Below are 20,914 nucleotides of genomic sequence, written 5' to 3' on the forward strand. Positions count from 1 at the left end.
GACATCCAAAAACTGTTACTACTGACGATAATAATGCTAAAGTTCATCAAATGGTGTTAAACAACCGCCCAATTAAAGTGATAGAGATAGCACAGGTTATGAAAATGTCCAAAGAACGTGTTTGAAACATTTTTAATCAAGATTTGGGCAGCGGTTGCATGGCGAAAATCCACGAATTACGGTTGGAACTGCTTAGCCGTCCTCCTTACTCACCAGATCTAGCCCCAAGAGACTTCTTTTTGTTTCCTCATCTGAAAACTGCGCTCGGAGGATAAATATTTTCGTCCAATAAGGAGGCAATCACCATCGTGAACATTTTTTTTTGCGGAGAAAAGCGTTGGATACTATTTGGACGGGTTAGAGAGATGGGAGCATCACTGGGAAAAGTATATAGAGTTACAAGGAAACGATGTAGAGAAAAAAATATATGTCTTGTATGATTGTAAGTTCGCAAAGTTTTCAAGTGACCTTCGTTAACGACCTTCTAAACTCTGACATGGACAATGTTTTAAAAAATTTGTGATAGGCACCGTCGTCAAATGAACCCAGTAAATTTGCAGCCCTGTTATTCAGTAATGGTAACATTCGAAAAGAGCGAAAAGAGTTAACGGAAAGGATAAAACTCAGATTTATTCATTCAGAAACTCAGGTCTTGTTATTGATGTCAATTTAAAATATAAAGAATAACTTTATGTATAGAGAGCATTTGCAGTTTTAGGTTATTATATTCGCGCCGAAATTCATTATCTTAAAAAACTAAGTGTGAAACTCTATATCACATTTTAATTTTGCTTATACAATATCTGGATCATTTCTGGATTCTGTTGACAATTTTAAGGACACAAAAAGTCGAAAATTCTTGTATAAGGCTAATATTCGGAATTCGACGGGGGCAAAGAATTTCCTATAAACTTGAAGAGTTTGGATGGCTTTCCATGGTTCAGCGACGGTCTTTGCATTCGGTATGTGTGTATTAGAAAATATTTAAGTCAATATGTCCTCCCTATCTTCATAAAAAACTAACATATCGCACGGATGTTCACAACATGAATATTTGTGGACAGCATTTGGTAACTATACCTGTTCATAAAAAATAATTTTTCAAAAAATGCTTCACCTATCAGATTGCGTTTAGAATTAATAAGTATAAAATAAATCTATTGGCTCATTCAAAAGACACATGAATTACAAATTTTTGGCACCTTGATAATTAGCCCGGCATTTTAACGTTGGTTCACCAATTAACGAATGTTGCTTACACTAAGAAACATCTTTTTTCCCTTTTCCTGTAGCCCTGTCTTCTTTCTTTCTTTTCTTTTTCTTTGTATCCTGTAATTCTTCTATACCGTTCTCTACGTAAGGTTAACTTGAATTATTGTATTTCAATTATTAATTATTCCTTTGTATAGCCTTATATAACTTGGCATGTAAATGCCATAATTTGGAATAACAAACACTATTATTATATTCCAATGATATTGACGTTAGACACGGACGAATGATATTTTTTTCAAAATTGAGTTAAACGTTGAACTGGACGAACTTATCTTCCATATCTTTCACCAAACAAACTTATCATTTTTTATAAACATTAAAATTATAAAAAAATTACCCTTCATGTGCATCTACGCTCAGATTGTTATAAATAGTGTATTGCAATCAGTGTATATGAGTGCCTTTGATTGCATACTGATCGAAGGCAAATTGATTTGGTGTTTTTTTTGTCTGCTGTTATTTTTTTATTGCAGTAAAACTGATTCCGTTCTTATATAAGTTTAAATTTTTGGTTTTAATTTTCGTTCTTAAAAAAATAATTTTAAATTTCTTCCTGAAAACAAAAAACAACTTTTTTAACAGTCATCGCTGGTTTAAAATTGTCGTAGTTGGAGAACACTCAAAAGTTTTCATGAACTTTGTTATCTTAAATGAAACACCTGAAATATAATTATATTTTCAAGGTCGTAACTACTTAATGTTGTTTCGGAAGTCACCATTACTTTACGCCAGGTATTTTATTTTTGGGCTCCTGAGTAGTAGGTTCCATCAGGTTTCCCTACGCCTAATTTGAACAGTTAATGGGAAGACGGGAATGACATCGGAGAATTTGGATGTTGATTTATGATTCACAGGATACCCAAAATATATATAGAATTATTTAATTCTATGGTCTATTCGATGGTCTATGCGTTTCTCTATATCTGTTTCATTGTAGTACATATTTTCCATCAAAAGTCAATCCAACCCCAAAATCTTCCCAGTTATCATTCATTTTCACAGTAGCCCAGGAATGCTGGAAAAACCTCTACCCCGACAAACCTTCGCTAAAAACCAGCAACAAACCCTCCGTAGACATTCGCCGTACCTTCAAACGAAAGCAGGAAAATCAATATCGAACGACACTTGCCGGTGTCCATTTCAACCGGAAATGAGTTCAGATTAATAGTCTTTCATTGCGAGACCTAATAAAAACCATTATGAAGTGGCGTAGTCAAAATGTAAAAACTTGTTAGCTCTTAAAATTGGAATTCATTAAGATTTATGGGGAGAGCGGAGTTTGCGAGAAGCTATAAGTCAGCGTCTGAACAAAATGCGTTTTACTGCAACAAGTTGGCGCGCAAATGAAGACGGAGAGACTGTTGAAAGCTGACCGGCGAAAATAGTTTTAACAGCTTTCAGAGTTAACGTGACGATGCGATAATTTCCAGCTGATGCGGCCACAAATCTGATTTGACGTCCGCGTTGTTCCGATGTTCTTTGACAGCAGAGAGAGAAAACATTCAAAAAACTTGTTATGTTTAAACATTATGTTAACGAACTTGGGTGGTGAATTCTGAAAGTTAACCACCTTGACATTTAGATGTATACTGGTGACAATATATGTCTATATATACCTATATAATGATTGGAAAAACGTCAGCAAGTTCGATTCATCGATAATCGACACAGGAGGAACCCAGGAGATTTCTAAATAGTATTACAGTGGCCTGTGGAAATTTCTTTGAAAAATATACGAGATGTGTTGAAAAAGTAAGGTGACTTTTAAGTTTTATCGAAAAGTATTTATTTATTCATCAAAATTGATGTTGTCCCCTTCAAGTTATTCCCCCCCTGCCCCCCAGATATAATACACTTCGACCAACGTCCAATCCTCGAAGCACTTCTGGTATAGCTTTGAGTTCTTCCAGGGACTTTGTCTTTATCTGCTCAATCATTCCAATCTTCGGTCCTTTCATGTGTTTCTTAGGTTTTGGAAACCGAAAAAAGTCACAGGTGGCCATATCCGGTGAATTTGGTTTTTTTGGCCAAAACGTAAGACACAAGCAACGAGTGAGGGTGCATTATGGTGGTGCAAAATCGCTTCTGTCATGTGTTAGGGACATGTGTGCCAACATAAAAAAAATGTCGAAGATCGATTGCGTGTAGAATGAACGCCCAATTACAAAAGTCATCTGACTTTTTGAATACACCACGTCTGTGTTTATAATCTTAAATATATTGACTCTAAGGAGCTTCATATACAAATATTCTCCATGCTTGAGACCACAAATCATAAGCTGTAGTCCTGACATATGACACTTTTAACTTAATCAACACACCACGCAATTCGCAATTTGTTACTGGTTAAGCGTGTTCCTAAATAATATATAAATGAAATGTAGCTATGGGGCCATAGACTTCAGGAAGTTTGTTTGTTCTTGGGGCAGAAGTTCACAAAAGCAGACTCTGCGTGACTACTGTTATTGCCGAAATCATAGAAAATTGGATACCAAACTTGAAAATCCACAAGTGTGAATCGATAACAGATTACATATCTTTGATTTCGGCAAGTTGAAACTGAAACCCTAGCTGCTTCAAGTAAAATTAATTCGTAACTAATTTAGGCTGTTCTATTAAAGTCTGATTTGAACACTAATTTAAAGTTTTGCATTTATATACATTTAATGTATTTTGGAGGTTTTCGGTATCTCTAGAATAATACCTATTAATTAGCTAATAATAGTCTTAATTTTCGAGAAAAATTCACATAATATGTATACCCTCATATTGATACTTGCTACGAGGTTCTCAAAAGTCCATCATTCTTATTTTTGAAAACTTTCTTTTCACGCAGAGAAGGTACCATCAGATATTTTTTTGATTCATTGATTCTTTTTGGATAGACAGAATTTCCGTAAAACCTGTAGTTATGAAACACTCAATAATTGCTAGACTTTGTTTGACTATTTCTTTAAATTGATGATTAGTGAATATTATTTTTTTCGGGCTCAGGATCGATTACGTTTTAAAAGATATGGATTTTAAATTTTAGAAAGGAGACGGTTAAAACAGAGAGGGTTAAAACGCGAGAGATACGTTTAAAGCGCGATAGATAGATTTAAAAGAGAGAGAGAGAGGGGTGGTAGAGAGACAGAGTGAGAGAGTGAGGGAGAGAGGGGTGGGGGGAGAGAGAGAAAGAGTGTGACCCTCAGTTAGCAAACCTCACACTTGAGGGTGTTTCGAGACATAGCTTTTTTAAAATTGGTATAGGTGAAAATATGATAATCTAGTTCAATCCGAGGAGAAGAGCAACAATTGTAAATTAAATGGCCTTAAAATTTAAAATTTAGAAAATGGATAATCTTTTGTTCCCGTTTAGTTTTGCTTTACGAAAGGAATATTTCATCCCATTTAGGCGGCATTTGATTTTAACTGCATTATTTTATTTCAGATATCAACTAGACAATCAAAATGACGTCTACGTACAAATTTTTGCTGTTGCTCTTGCGGATATTCAGTTGGGGCGTTGGCGCCAAAGCCGAAGGCAGAGAGCAAAAATTTGCCATGGAACCGCAAGACCAAACGGCAGTGGTCGGCTCGAGGGTCACGTTGCCGTGCAGGGTCATCAACAAAAGCGGTATTCTCCAATGGACCAAGGACGATTTCGGTTTGGGTACCCACAGAAACTTGAGCGGATTCGACAGATACACCATGGTGGGGAGCGACGAGGAAGGTAAGCTCGATCTAAACTGGAATGGCGTGATGGAAAAGTAGTGCAAGTTTTGCCATGGAAAACACTCCCAGTAATGGGGATCGTTGTATTTCTCTATCTTGCTCATACGTTTTTAAAAAATAGTATTTGTAATAAATACTCTCTCTCTTTAGTCCATTTCCCTAAGAAGGGATTAGTGACTCTGATGCTCTTGAAGCAGTGCTTATGGTATTGTGCCATTCCGTTCTATTCTGAGCCATGATTACGGTTTCATGAAGGCCATGGCCGATAAGATCCTTGGTTTGATCTATCCATCTTTTGGGTGACCTTCCGCGCGGCCGTCTTCCTTCTACCTTTCCTTCGACTATTAGTAGTTGCAGCGAGTCCGTTCTTCTTGCAATATGACCAATGAATGTTAGAAAGCTTCGACTTATCGTTTTTGACAGATTTAGTTCAGAATTTAGTTCTTGAAGAACGGACTCATTTGTACGGTGGGCCGTCCAGGGTGTCCGTAACAGCCGTCTGTACGCCCATAATTCAAACGCATCTATCTATCCGCCTTGCATCGCTCTTCTTGATCGTCCAGGTTTCAGCTCCATAAGTGGCAATCGGGAACACAAGTGAATTCAACAATCTTAGTTTGGTGTTTTTAGTGATGGCTGTATCTCTCCAGATCTTACTTAACTTAGTTACGGCTGTTCGAGCTAGTGCAATTCTTCGCTTTATTTCACCTTCACATGCGCTGTTGTCAATTAAGGATCCCAAGTACAGGTACTTATTCACAACATTGAACCCAGCTATGTTTTTTACGTGGGGTTGGTTCTGGTTTTGCCGGTCTACAATCATGACATTAGTTTTGTTGGGATTTAATTTCAATCCAAATTCTGCACTAGTTTCCTGGAGACGGTGCATAATAAATTCGATTTCTTCTACACTGGATGTTATAATTAGTGTGTCGCCGGCATATCTCAGATTGTTGACTTTTTTTTCCCCTACAGATATGCCACTCTGCCAGTTATCCAGAATATCCCGCATTATGTATTCGGTGTATATGTTGAACAGTAAGGGCGAGAGAACACATTCCTGTTTGACACCCTTCATCGCTTGAAACCTGTTTGATGTGACACCGTTGATTCTTATCAGGCCGTAATTATGTTGATAGAGCTGTCGGATAAGTATTACTAAGTGGTCAGAGACCCCCATTTCTTTGAGTATTTGCCACAGTTTTGGCCATTTTACTAAGTCGAAGGCCTTGGAGTAGTCGACAAACAGAGGTACATTGTTATGTTGAATTCTCTAGCTTTCTCAATTAGTTGTCGTACGTTTCCTATTTGTTCTCTCGTATCCTTACCCGGCATAAAACCGGTTTGTTCTTCTGCAATCTGGGGTAGTAGATATGGTCTAAGTCTGTTATTAATGATCTGTAGGAGAATTTTGCATGCATGGGGTATTAATGCAATCATGCGGTAGTTATTGCAGTCTGCTGGGTTACTCTTTTTATACAGTGGCATATAAAGTCAGCCGCACCATTCGCCTGGCCAAACTCCTGTCTTCCACATTCGATTACATATAAAATGTAAAACATCAACTACTACTCAACTACTAAATACACATTTATCAAAAGTACTGCGAAAGGTTATAATAATTTAGTAAATTAATGTAATTATTCTCATCGAAAATGGTGCATCTGACAACAAAACCGCAAGTGATAATCTTTATGGAGAAATAATTCGACTATCGAAATAAAATATTCGCCTAAAAAAATGTCAGTCGTGTTCCATTTTTTTCTTCGGGGATACACGATTAAAATGACATACGGACGCCCCTGGTAATAATAAAATAAGTGTTCTGTCTAAGGCACCAAATCTCATAAAGAAATCTAAAATAGTTATGTACATACAAAAAAAAAAGATTTTTGCTAGAAACTTTACCGCCCTGTATCTCATAATTTGGGACATGCGTTCAAGTTTTTTTTTTCTTAAAAACAGCTTATGAATTATCTATCCCATTCATTAAAGAATACCATGGATCTTACTACAAGTATAAGCAACACAAAAATTTAATATTTAAAAAAATGGTATTTATTCTACAAGATTGTACCTTCAAAAGCGATCAGAATATATCACAAGCGCTTAGTTCAAAGAGGGAAAAGCGATTAAAATTGGTTCACTACCTTCTAGTAAAAAGCGAAACTCCACACAGGTATAAAAATTAAGGAATAATATAAAATAAACTCTTATTAAAGTTATGTGGTATTATAATTAAACTCTATTTCAGAAAGATGTAGAGTCACAAAGTCTCATGCAAAAAGACTACCGAGTGGGTCAACGAATACTTAAGCTATTTTCATTACAAACCATTCAGCAACACTGGTGGCGAATGGTGTGAAAAAGGAAAAAAAATTAACGGAATCAAATTTACATACATATAGGCATTATGTGTATGTACTTGGTGCACTAAATTTTTCATTTAACTTTTTTCAAAAAATTCGGAAACTATATTATAAAAAATCATAAAATTCTTGGTCATCTCAAGTCAAGATCCCACATCACTGATGTAAGTTCCATATTGGCTTGACCAAGTAGTAGTAGAAGTGGTAGTAGTAATAAATTTTATTATCAATTCTTTGACTTGCTTCCATATAAGATTTAGTTGCTAACGACATGTGCAGCAAGTCGATAATTTGTGATTTTCTCCAAGATGAAGTTGTAGTCTTCTCTCTGCGTTGTCTACAACTAATAATGAACCAACAGAAAGTCAAAATCCCTTTTTGCGTCCAATATGAACGATCTCTTCCATTCACAGATTGTGCATGAAAACTTGGCGAGCATTGCTTGTATTTTTGATCACATTTTGAATACCGTATTATCTTCATTACAAAAACTACTTTTATTTGCATTTGCAAGATTTAACCAATGAGAATTCTTGAGTGCCAGGCCAATTGCATATATTACATATATTGGTCTTTTCGTCTTAGAGCCGGTTAGTACACAACGTCCGCATATCCCAATAGAGAAAATATAAGATGACAAGTGAGAATCAAAAAACAGCTTCTTATCAAGAAAGACTACTAAGTTTTTACATTTGTCGACAAATGTCGAATAATTTCCTCTTTCCTATGGTCAAAAAGAACAACCTGAGGCATGGAGTCATTTAATATCAGACCATGAGCTTTGAATATTCAATAAATCACTTCAAGATCGTCATTTCCGACAATGTAAGACAGCGACATTTTTGACCAAAAATAATAAGTGTATTTGCATATCATAGCATAGTGAGGTTACCATTTATTTAGGTGCCTAGAGAATTCAGACGTGTAAATCGAGAACAAACTCTCCTTAAAAAGCACCACGAATCCCAATGTAACCCTCTTCCGGTGACCTCCCAAGTAATTTTTCATAAAAGTAATAAAAATATTATATTTTAAAGTATCGAAGGCCTTGCTATAATCCAACAAACTCAAACAAGTATTTCTTGACACATTCTGAGCCCTAAAAAGGTCATTAGTGACATTAAGGAGTGCTGTGGTCGTACTGTGGCCGGGCCTAGACCCAGATTGGGAGGCGGGCAAACTATTCGAATCAGCAACATGATTATTGAGTTGGTCATATATAATCCCCTCCAATATTTTAGACAGAATACAGAGTAAGCTAATAGGGCGAACATGTAGGATTTCAGATGTTGAAGTTATCTTGGGGATATGTATTATATTAGCCTCCTTCCACAATAAGGGAAATTTGTTGGTAAAAATACATATGAGAAGTAAATAAAGAAAGTATTTGCAGATCGATGCCGTCCACACCTTTTGCGTTTGATTTAATTCTGAACATTACTCCGCATCCTCCTCTGTTACGGTTGCAAAGTTAGGCCGACTAGCAATTCTGTCATAAACATCACCCAAATACAACTCCCAAATCATATCTTCATTAGCCTGCTCTACACCAGCGGGAGGCGAAACACTTTCTTTAAAAAATTAATTAAATGTGGACGGACCAGAAACATCACCTGTACTGCAGTCAAGGCTTCGCTTTAATGTTCAAATAGTTCAGTGTCTTCTAGAAACCTTTGGGATCTGAGCGAAATTTTTAGCTTAGATAAGTTTTTTTTTTCATTTCTGAGAGCCGTAGGTTTGGGTTTTTTGCTGCCTTAGTCCTTAATCTTTTGTATTTATGTATACAAAAAAAATACATTATGCAAAGGCGAGTAGCGCCGCGCCTATACCGCACATACTGTGTAGCACAGACGCGTGAATATTAGATTTTGCCCAGTTAACGACACTTAACGTAGAAAAAAACACTCCTATAGCAGAAGTTTTGACCTGCCTGATATATATTTTTTTAGAGCATCTTCATCCATAGGATTTAGGTTTAATTCATCTTTTTCACTCTATTGGAGTTGAAAAATTTAATTTTGCCTCGCGCTATGATCTGTGATGTTCGCACATTCGTTAAAGCAATTGTTTAGTTGCATAGGGTGTGAAAGAAAATCTGGAAAAGAGTTGATGCTATTTGGTGTTGCGTTTTGCCAAAGTTCTTTTTCGTTTTTTGTTTCTAATTAACTAAAATATATAGCAAATAAAATAAGTTGTATTTTGCCAGAAATAAATTTAAACCAGTATTGTAGTTTTACTGTTGTCTGTAAAAATTGTATATTTTTATTCCATTAGTTTTACTCCTATCACTTCTAGTAGTACTACAGCGGTTTTATCCTAGTACTGTATTTTTATAGATTTTTTTAAAGTTAATTTACATATTTCTTCAAGAATTTTACCGAAAAAATTGCACTTATATATTTTTAAAGGTAGTCTGTAAACTTACAGCAAACTTTATAGTGTGATACTGCTATAGTTTTATATTGTATTTAATAAAAAAACTGTGTGAATATATAGCAAATTCTTTGGTTAAGTTAATAATTGTTGCAGCTAAAATTCTTGTAATTTTCATGTGCTTCTGTATATTATTTAAAATTTATAACTTAGAGTCTTGCATTTTAATGCCGTAATTACTATAGTTTTTGAAACATTCGGTAAATATACAAAAAATATTTCGGCTGAAATAGCGTTTTTTTATGTTTTTAAAGTTGTAGCGAATGTGGATTTCAAAACCACGTAATTTTAACCGAAACCTGTGCTGGATATACTGCCATATTTGCAGTGTTCCAAACAGTACTGTAATTATACCATTAAAATTAGCACGATTGAGGATATAAATTAAAAAATATATTTTTGTGAAGTTTAGGTGTTGTATTTCTTTTAATAATACTATACTTATCTTAATTCTCTGTAAGTTTTGTTGTTATTATTATTATTATTATTATTATTATTATTATTATTATTATTGTTATTATTATTATTATTATTATTATTATATATCCAGAAAACAACTTGTAGTAGAATTTACTGGAAAATTTGCAGTCGTTTTGTTATGTTGAAATTGCTTGAGTATACTCGAGTACGGGGAGGGAACTTCTAACCCGAACGTAGAATTGACCGAGGGCAAAGTTTAGTCTCTTGATTAAGGTGATGAGGTGCCATTCTTATACTTAACAATTTCCCATGTTGTTACTCTACATTTTTCTGAAATAGCCTATTTCGTGTATGACAAATAAAAGGGGCACTATCACCACGCGTTAAATAAAACATGAATTACAAAATGTATATCGGCTGCATTCCAGGTAACGTCGAGTTATGCACTTGTTGCGAAAAAAAAATTGCCCACTTGACGGCGAATTTTTATGAATACGAATTATTTAAACAAGGTCCGCGTTTCAATTTATAAACAAGGCAAGGGGCGGCGCGCGTGCACGCCACAGAACACGTAAGCGCCGCGCAAATATCGGCCCAATCTTTCGGATAACGTTTTAATACGTAATTTTTCAATACGCCCACTCCCAGAGCGTATTATACACAGTGTGCGTTTTGATAACCGTAATTAGGGTAATTTGCATTATTTATGGTACGGCCGGTGCATTAAAATATTTCCCCAGCGACGTCGGGAACATGATTTGTGCACAGCGGGGCCTCCTGGATACGAGGTTTCATTGTATCGATGATGGGTTGATCCGTATCAAATCAAACGAGTCATTTATTATTATTATGTCTGGTTATTAGTTACTTACTTAATGTACTCCAAAAACTAATATAAAGTAATACATCTTACAGAGCAAACATTAACAGATATAACAGATTGCTTGTATCACATTTAATTACCCAAATACAAAAAACTTGTCACATTTAGTTGCATCCACGAAAGAGTTTGATACATTTAGGTCCTGTTGCATAAACGCTATGAACTGCGTTGCACTGTTAAGGTGCAGTTTAAAAGTTATTTATTATCATATAGGTATCGGGTATGACAGACAGTTTAATACATAACGCATACACTCAGAGGAAATACGTTGTAAAATTTAAAAAAAAAGCTACCGATTTTATTAAAACTAAATGTGATTTTCCTTTCATTAGTGCTCTTTAATAAATCAATAAGACAAGAAACAAGACTATTGTCTGCATTAACTAACAGATAATAAAAGCATCAGTAAATATTATTTTAAATATTTGAAATAACAATTTTTTGGATTTAAAACAAAGAGGCCAACATTATAAATTGTATGGAAAGTCCTTTTTTTCTATTAACGCTATCCTTAGACTAGAAAATCCCATTTTTAATTTCAGACACACACAATAGACAGGTTTTCTTATAGAATATAATATTTTTATTTTAATTAAATTTGCCCCTATCTTGAATTAATATCTGTCTTACTTAAAATCAAAACGATAGATTTTTTTCAATCATACCTAATTGCCTTTACTTAGGTTTTGGTAATAAAATGAAAAAAAAATATGAAGAATGTTTAGGTGTGATTTTTCACCTTCATCTTCATTTTATTATTATTATATCATTTTATTAGTATTATTTGTTTTGAACATAATTAGTTTGAACATAATTTGCTTGCGTTTTTAAAGTGACTAAACTAATAATTTATAAACAAATCAATATCAAAATATTTTCGAACGTACCTAAAATGTTATTTATTGATTAGTTAAATTATAGAAAAGACTTGAATTATTACAAGGTGATTTCTTGTGCATTATAAATCCCATTTTTTTCTTGGTGTAACAGGGCTAAATTTCAAAACATCTGTATATCTTTCTGTGCTAAATTATCTGCTTCTTTCCTTAGTTTGCCTCTGTTTTGTATGGCTTCGGTTATCCTTTTTCCAAATCTGTTTTGGTCTTCCTTTATTTTTCTTCCGAATTTTTACATTGCTTTGCTTTTTCCGCACCATCCAAATTGTCACTTTTCAATGAACTCGGCAATTTATGATTCATTCATATCTTCTTTTATTTGAGTGGTTCTCATTCTGTCTCTTCTTGTTACGCCTTCCCACGTACTTTATTTCAGTGAGTTGAATTTTACTTTATTGGCTTTTTAACAGAACCCACAACTCATATCTATTCTTTCATTGATCTGGTAGCTGAATTTTTTCACTTGAAACATGTTAATATTAATATCAATATCAATATTAATATTTTACTCTTTTGTTATCATTGCTTTGGTGTTACTGGTGTTGATATTTGTCATTTTCTTAAATATTTTATTCCATATGCCCAAATTATGTTATAAACTATTTTCACTTGTTGCCATTAGCACTACAGCGTCAGCAAATACTGCTTCAACTATTTCCACATTTTGTAAGCTCTTATACCCAGAAACATGTTTTGTAAATTTTGTAGACACTTCTCAATGATATTATCCATGAATACAATCAATAATGTTGGACTTAATTCACCCCTTGTCTTTACTCCACTTTAGTCGTGAGTCCTTCCAATATCATATTTGTCTCATTATTCTTATTATTTTATTATCTACTCTTTTCTTTTAGACCCTCTCAAACTCTTGACTGCGGAACTCTGCCAAAAAGGCATAATATACGCCTTTTTTAAACGATAAATTTCAAAATTCAAACCGAAAACATCCGATTGCTACCAAACCCGTCTGGTAATATCCCGGAAATGTCCGAAGTGACTCGGATTCGTGGGAAACGAAACTGACGCAATAAAATTACACTTTCCGCACGCTGGATCGATGTATAATTAGGTACTTTGCAGAAGGGAGTAGAAAAAATTCAATACGTGTAGACTTTTGAACATGTAGAATTCAATAGTGTTGTCAGCTTTACCACTTTGACGTCGCATGTCATAATTTTGTTGAGAAAAATCTTCTGTTAGTAATTTTGAATTTTGCATGTTCTATAAACCCCCAGGCATTGAATTTTACGAACTCGGTATAGAGGGCTCAAATATTACCGTTCATTAATTTCGGTATTAGTTGTAGAAAATGCAAGGTACATTGCTATATTTTCCTGTAACAGTAATGGAAAGAAAGGAAATAGGAAATAAATAATTTTATATATTATGGATATTGTTTTAGATATTTTTTTTCATGAAACCATTTAATCCACCATAATCTAAATCTAGTTCATCTATGCCTGTTATTAATTTATGTGTAGAGGAATGTTACGTCTGTCGAGATGCATTTCTTGTTATGTCGTCAATCTGGGTTTCGCCAAAAAAATATATCGACTTGAAATTAGTATTTCCGCATTCTTCTTAGCATGCCGTGCAGATTCCTACGTGGGCATCATCCGTTTCCTTACCTATAACTCGGTCCTTTGCAAATTGTTAAAGAGACAATAGCGAAGTCTAAACAATCTTTTCCTTCTTCTGCCCTCGATGCAGAATATAAACCCTCTGAGAAATTGGCACCAAGTCGTCATTTCTCTGATTTCTGATGCTATTCCTAGATTAAAATGCCAACATTTACATGGAAAATATGTTTTTGATTGTGCTATTGTAAATAGATAGGAAAAGTGTTGCTAAAGTGAGGAAAGCATAGGACGTAAATTGAAATTTTCATTATTTTCAAGCATTTCTAGTCTAGTAGTGTTTGTAAATATTTTAACCGCCATGGGAGTTGCCTGGCCTCAACATACTTATTACTTATACTATGCCTTGCCCGTTGAAAAGACGCGGTAATTCTGACACGCTGCGGAGTTCAAAAATATAATTTTATTGTCTAATTTTTTTTTCCTCATTGTCTTCTTCGAGTGGCACTTTCAGTCATGCCGTAAGTGGTTGGACCTATATGCTTTGGGTTCTGAATCTCTGTACATAAGCCCTTATAGATATCAGTCCTCAAGGACCTACTCAGACACACGCTACGTGAAGTGCCGGGGACAGAGTGAATGGCCCTTATATTTTCACCCTTTAGTCTATCGGGTCGAACACGCAAAGGGGTCGCCGCGCTAAAATCTCTTCACAAGTGGTGTTTTAATTATACGATTTTCTTTAGGCAGAAACACTGTCCAAGCGTCCGATTGCCTAAACCCGCTCTCATTGATCATGACGTCAGCGCTCGTATCGAGACCTTTGCGCCACCTAGCGGCCGTACAAGTAGCCAATCACTTTCGTTTAATTGAGCTTTTAATATATATTAATTATTACATTTTTTATAGATTTGGTTACGAAGTTTTAAAAGGCCAAACGTTTACTGTATATGTCTAACGTAAACTACCAATAAAACAATTTTAGTATTGATTATTTAAGAAATTCAGGAAAATGAAATTATAGATATTTCAAATGAGTCATTTATTCATTTTGTTTTTGTCTAAACCTTGTGCAATAATTTAAAATATCTCAATATTAATAATAATTATTATTGTTTATACGGAAAACTCGTTGATTTCGATTGTATTAAAAATTAAATATGTTTTACGTATATCTTTAATTTTGTATTTTTAAATTTAAATAAGATTTTGTTTGTTTGTACAAAACATTGAACATTGACCTACACATAATTACACAGGTTTTGGACCAGTGACATTCGGTTAGTTTATATTTGCCTAAGAATGAAATAAAACGATCTTTGGTTATGTTGTTAAAAAATGTACAATTTAACGAAACCTTATTTATTAAGAGGACAGCCATAAATACCCATACCCATGCTAAAAAGTGCGGTTTAATATTACTATTTTTTGAAGTGATGATTGCAGCGCCATCTACATTGCTAAAGACTAATCATGATCAAGTAAAGTTGAAACAGGGACGAGCCTTAAAACACAATCATTGAGTATAGCACTAAACTTATGCCTTAGTGGACACCGATCGATAAATACTTGTTTAGATGTCTACTGTAAAATTATTTTTGTTGTAAATAAATATTTGCTAATTTGTTGTTGAGACGTGACGATAAAAATATTTGTAAGCTTTTGAATCAATCAAAATTAATTTATGAATATCAACGATATTGTTCAACTAGTTTGATCCAATTTTCTTACCAGGTAATGTAATGTAATGAGGTGGTAATCATGACAAAACGTTAATCTGGAAATGTTATTGTATTGTTATTTGTGCACAGCCTTTTAATATATTCTTTTTAAAATATAGTAAATTCTGAAGTCGGCAGTGATTTTGATAGAAGCAAGAACCTTTTGAAAGGAAAAGTCGTATCACTGATGGGTTACTTTCTTTTGTAATTTCAATAAATTGAACTAATTGCAAAACAACCAACGAGCCAGGCCGCAGTGTTATATGAGAGGATATTTATACAAAATGTGTTTTGTACTTAGATCATTTTTTCGTAGTTTTTTTATGTAGTTAAATTTTTTCTTCTTCTTCTTATAGTGCCATAGAGGTTCCTGCATAGGCGTTCATTGTATCTCATCAAATTTCTGTATTTACCGCTGCGTCCTGCAATTCTTCGAGGTCCCTTATTCTCGCACACTGGCGGATATGTCTAAGTCTAAGTCTAAGTGCATATCGGATGTTGTTGATGAGAATTCCGTTTACTCTAATGCCGATTGGACTGTTCGAGGTTGCCGCAATAAATGCTCTTTCTATGTATAAGTTAAACAGTATTGAAGATGCCTTAGTCCGCCTTTTGGTTCCAATACATTTAGCCCCAGGTCGTTACAATACGATATGTGGATGACTACTCTATACCTCCTTATATACTATTTGAAGAGGGCGAGTCTTCGCTGATTGGTAAAAGACCTGAGCCGCTGTTAGGTTTGTTGTATTTTTTCCATGATAGAAGAATTGATTACAGAGAAGAATTTTATTTTGGTTAGTTGTTGTTGAAGTCTCAAAGCTCTTTCACGTTCTTTTAGCCTAGTTGATATTTTTCTTCCTGTTTCTCCAATGTATTCCTTGGTGCATATGCATGGAATGGTGTAATCCAAGATGTTAAGATATTTTTGGACAAATCGAAAATTTGGTTTTAACATTATATTTCGTAAGAATTTATTTCAACGGATCTTATTCGACCAAACTAAAACTCTTGCATGCAATCATCAGAACTCATAAAAATTTCTAAACAACTTAACCGTGACTCAGGTCTTTCGCCAATATGGGAAACACTCTTCCGACACAATATTGTCCTTTCTTTAGCTCCGCCCACGTCAAACAATATATAGGGAGTTTTTTTTTCGACTATAAGTTACAATAAAACAACGATGGATTATTCGATTCACATAAATTTTATTTACCCGAAAGATAATCTTGTGGGATTACATTTTAAATATGATTTCTGGCATATGACCGCCACGGCGGGCGCGGATGTAGTCCAATCTGAACGTCCAATTTTCGATGACTTTTTCCAACATTTGTGGCCGTATATCGGCAATAACACGGCGAATGTTGTCTTCCAAATGGTCAAGCGTTTGTGGCTTATCCGCATAGACCAATGAATTTACATAGCCCCACAGAAAGTAGTTTAGCGGTGTTAAATCACAAGATCTTGGAGGCCAATTCACAGGTCCAAAACGTGAAATTAGGCGGTCACCAAACGTGTCTTTCAATAAATCGATTGGGGCACGAGTTGTGTGACATGTTGCGCCGTCTTGTTGAAAGCACATCTCCTGGACATCATGGTTGTTCAATTCAGGAATGAAAGAGTTAATAATCATAGCTCTATACCGATCACCATTGACTGTAACGTTCTGGCCATAATCGTTTTTGAAGAAGTACGGACCAATGATTCCACCAGCCCATAAAGCGCACCAAACAGTCAGTTTTTCTGGATGTAACGGTGTTTCGACATACACTTGAGGATTAGCTTCGCTCCAAATGCGGCAGTTTTGTTTGTTGACGTAGCCATTCAACCAGAAGTGCGCTTCCTCGCTAAACAAAATTCGCTTATGAAAATCGGGAACAACGGCAATCTCGTTTTGGGCCCATTCAACGAATCTACGCCTTGCTTGACGATCGTTTGGCTTCAATTCTTGCACGAGTTGGATTTTGTAAGCACGTAAACCAAGATCCTTCCGCAAAATCTTCCATAAAGTGCATGGACACAGATCCAATTCCTGTGCTCGATGGCGGGTGGACTCATTCGGGTCTTCCTCAATGCTACGCTCTACAGCAGCAATAGATTCTTCTATACGCACCGTACGGCGTCTCTGGGGATGCGAGTTATCAATAAGAGTAAACGTGGTGCAAAAACGTTCCATGGTTAATCGAATTAACTGCTCTGATGGACGATTTTGTCGACGATAAAATGGACGTAGTGCGCGATACGTATTCCGCACAGAACCATTATTTTCGAAATAAAATTGCACTATTTGCAAGCGTTGTTCAGGCGTGAGTCTATTCATGATGAATTGCCAACCAAACTGAGAATAAATCACTTGACAGCTCTTAAATCGGTGGCCATCTTGAACAGTAATGCCAACTTAATGTTCTATACAACGAAAAAAAAACCCATTATAAGCAGGTACACAGTAGAATTCAATATCACTAAAGATATCACTACAAAGTTTAAAGCACGTATTTGTGTGGTATTGATACTGAAAATTATTGATAAAAAATGGAAAGCAGCTGCTTTTTGCGGAAGTAAATGTTATTTTCGATATTTCCATTTCATTTAGGGCAAGGTTTACTTTAGTGCAACTAATTTAGTAGAATACATTTTTAAAGTTAAAGAATTTTCATTCTTGGTTAGTTAAATGAGAGTTGTCATAATTATCGAATGATGAATATTACGTCATTTCGGATATTTTGTAAAATTAAATTGCGAATAAAATCGATCGATAACTAACGATCGTCAAACTTAAATTAACGATTCCAATGTATTTAAAAATTAGCTTTGGCCATGATTTCGATGAAACGGAGCTGGTTTTACATGATTTTTATTGCTCAGTTATTAGTTAACTGTTTTGCCTTACAAAGCGATAATGAAACTCTTTGAATAACTTCAAAATGGAAAACCAATTGTGAATATCTAACATCAAAAGTAACTTTCAATTTACCCAAGTTTTGTCCAAACATTCCTGTTTTTCCTTTGAAACTATCTAACTCTATTAAAAGTGAACAAAAATTCATAAATTTTTTTAAATTTTAAATAATCTCTTCTTACCCATGCGAAATGAGGATTGTTAAAGGTGTTTGATTTTAGATAATAACGTATAAATCCATAAAACATTTCAAACATAAAATTGAAAATTTTTTATCGTGTGGAAGCCTACTTACAAATAACACAAAAAAATGAAAACGTATTTAGGGCCAGTGCAAACTTTATTCATTAACTTTCGGGACTTCTATATATTTTAATTAATCTAATTAAAGGAAACCGTTTTTTCGATTGGACGTTATTGTATTATCATATTTTTTAATATACTAGAAGAAAAGTAAACAAAGAAAATTTAATCGTTACTCATAGACAAATCGAATTTCGATACATGACCAATCGACGCAGGAGGAATCAGAATATTCGCAAATAAGTAGCCCGTAGAAATTTCTTTGATAAATTATTTATTTTATTTTTTGTCGTAACAGTTTATTTCAGTGAGTACTAGCGGGATGATCAAACTTTTTTATTTTTAAAATTACCCAAAGTGATTTAGAACGTTTTTACTGTGTGCTCTACATCTATCTATGGCGGGCACACAAAACCGCCGTTATAAAATCTTATTGCGCGAGTTTACTAATCGGGAGGGCGGAAATTCGATATAAAGACTCGCAGGCCAGGACCTCATCAATCTTTTAGACGTTAAAATGGTCAGTTCAAGTAGTTGCGAGAAACCAATAAAATATTCAATCGATAGGCAATTTAAGCTGACGCATTCGTATTTTGTTGATTAAAGATGTCTGCCGGCCGATAATGACGACCACGTAAGATCGAACCCCTAAACCGGGGCGTAAAATAAATTTTTTATACAAACCCGGGGAATAAAAACATAATTGATGGCTTTTTGCCTGCCGGTAAATTTATTTTTAATCATGTCCCGAAAGGTTCGACCGCAAAACGCTCGTTTCGAAAAATCCGCAACATTATTTTGAGGTTACGTCCGATCCGAACAATATTCACCAGTTGTTTTGTAGATGCGTAAATGACGTTCATGAATTTTGATTTACCTTTTATCGCGAACGTTTGCGTTTTTGTCTGTGTGTCTGATTTGCGGCCGCTTGTTAGTGTCGTTATTAGCTTTTCACCAACAAAATCGCGGCGACCGAACGGAACGCAAACAACTTGTTTGGGTTTGACGAATTTATTCAACGTCCATCGGGTTTGAAACGCAAAAAAAGTCGCCTCCCTCCCGCTGAAAGTCCCCTTTATAGAATTATTTTTTGGTCTTGTTGAGGTGATAATATTTAGGCTGCAATATCGTAAACAGAGAAAGATAGAGAATACAACATTCCACTCTACGATAGTCTATTGGTTACAGCTATGGATGGCCCTGGACATTTGATATCCTTGATTGCCAGACTATACTACGATACCAAATGTTTTGTGAACTACAACGGAGGTGTTTCTATCAATGCGAGAATTATAAATAATCTACGGTTCGCAGATGACACTGGCGTCGTCTGAAAAGGAGTGAGATACTTGGATTGGAATTTAGTATCTGTAAAACCAAAACTATGATTGTGGACGCAAAAAATAAAAAATAGATCGTTGTTGTGAATCAATACCCACATGTTGACACCTTAATCACTGGCTTAGGCTTAGACTTTAGCTGAGATGTGCTGCTTGCTTAAACCGCTCGATATATTCTGGACAGAACAGGGGGCAAAATTGTCTACACTCCAGGTGATTCGTATTTTGGTGATCCCGATTTTGCAAAGAAACTTCCACAGATTTCTGTAATACTATTTACAAAACGTCTGTATTTTTCCTGCGTCGCTTGTTGTTGAGTCAAACTTGCTGACGTTGCGGCAACCATCTTGTTGACTTCTTCAAAGGTAACGTAAGTTTCAGATAATTTAGCTCCGAAAAAGCTAACAGCATGATTTCCGAAACGTCAGCAGCAGATCCTGAGAGAATGAAATTTGGAAATATTGAAGCAACAATGTTTTATCAAACATTCAAAAGTCGACAGGTAGGTTGTTCATGTGGAACTGTAGATGGGACCGAGGACATTTAGAAAAAGAGTGGTATTTAATTGATTTGAAGGAGAATCGCGGTAATTTCCTGAAACTCTCATTTTAGCTAGCCATTAGAAGAAATCTTGAGAATCCGTTAGAAGTGCGTTTTAAGGGATACTACAAAAAATGAAACATCCTATAGAAGTTTCTGTTCGAATACTCTAAGAGAAGCTTCATTTGTGTACTCTAAAAAAAGCTTAAATTACTTGAGCATACAGCTAGAAAGAGCTGGTCAGATTGTTATCGCATCTTGCGAGGAGGAGGAGAGAACTGTTTCATTTCGTTGAAGACCGGAAAACTTTTGGCAATTACTTATGTTCCACATACAGAAAGAAACACTTCATCCAATTCTTGAAACTTCTTTCATGGTTCATGTTTAAAACGTTTCCCATTGAGACTCAGCAGGAGCATAATTTCTATACCTTATGTACCAGTACAGTACAATCTGAAGCCAGTATTGGTGATTAGAGATCGACAGCTGAAGGTTTGGTTAGCTTAGTGTTTCATGGCCTTTCAATTTTACA

General features: G+C 35.0%; 1 protein-coding gene across 1 annotated transcript in view; it reads left to right on the forward strand.

The window, feature by feature from the left end:
* LOC132698056 (irregular chiasm C-roughest protein) overlaps positions 1-20,914 on the forward strand; it is a 243,869-nt gene that overhangs the window by 180,452 nt on the left and 42,503 nt on the right. The window contains exon 4 of the mRNA XM_060663905.1: positions 4,709-4,990. Within this exon, the coding sequence (XP_060519888.1) occupies positions 4,729-4,990 (262 nt within the window). The 5' untranslated portion in view covers positions 4,709-4,728. The remainder of the gene's footprint in view (positions 1-4,708; positions 4,991-20,914) is intronic.

Source organism: Cylas formicarius, unplaced genomic scaffold (assembly GCF_029955315.1).
Source record: "Cylas formicarius isolate icCylForm1 unplaced genomic scaffold, icCylForm1.1 PGA_scaffold_2__14_contigs__length_35257938, whole genome shotgun sequence".
NCBI lineage: Eukaryota > Metazoa > Arthropoda > Insecta > Coleoptera > Brentidae > Cylas > Cylas formicarius.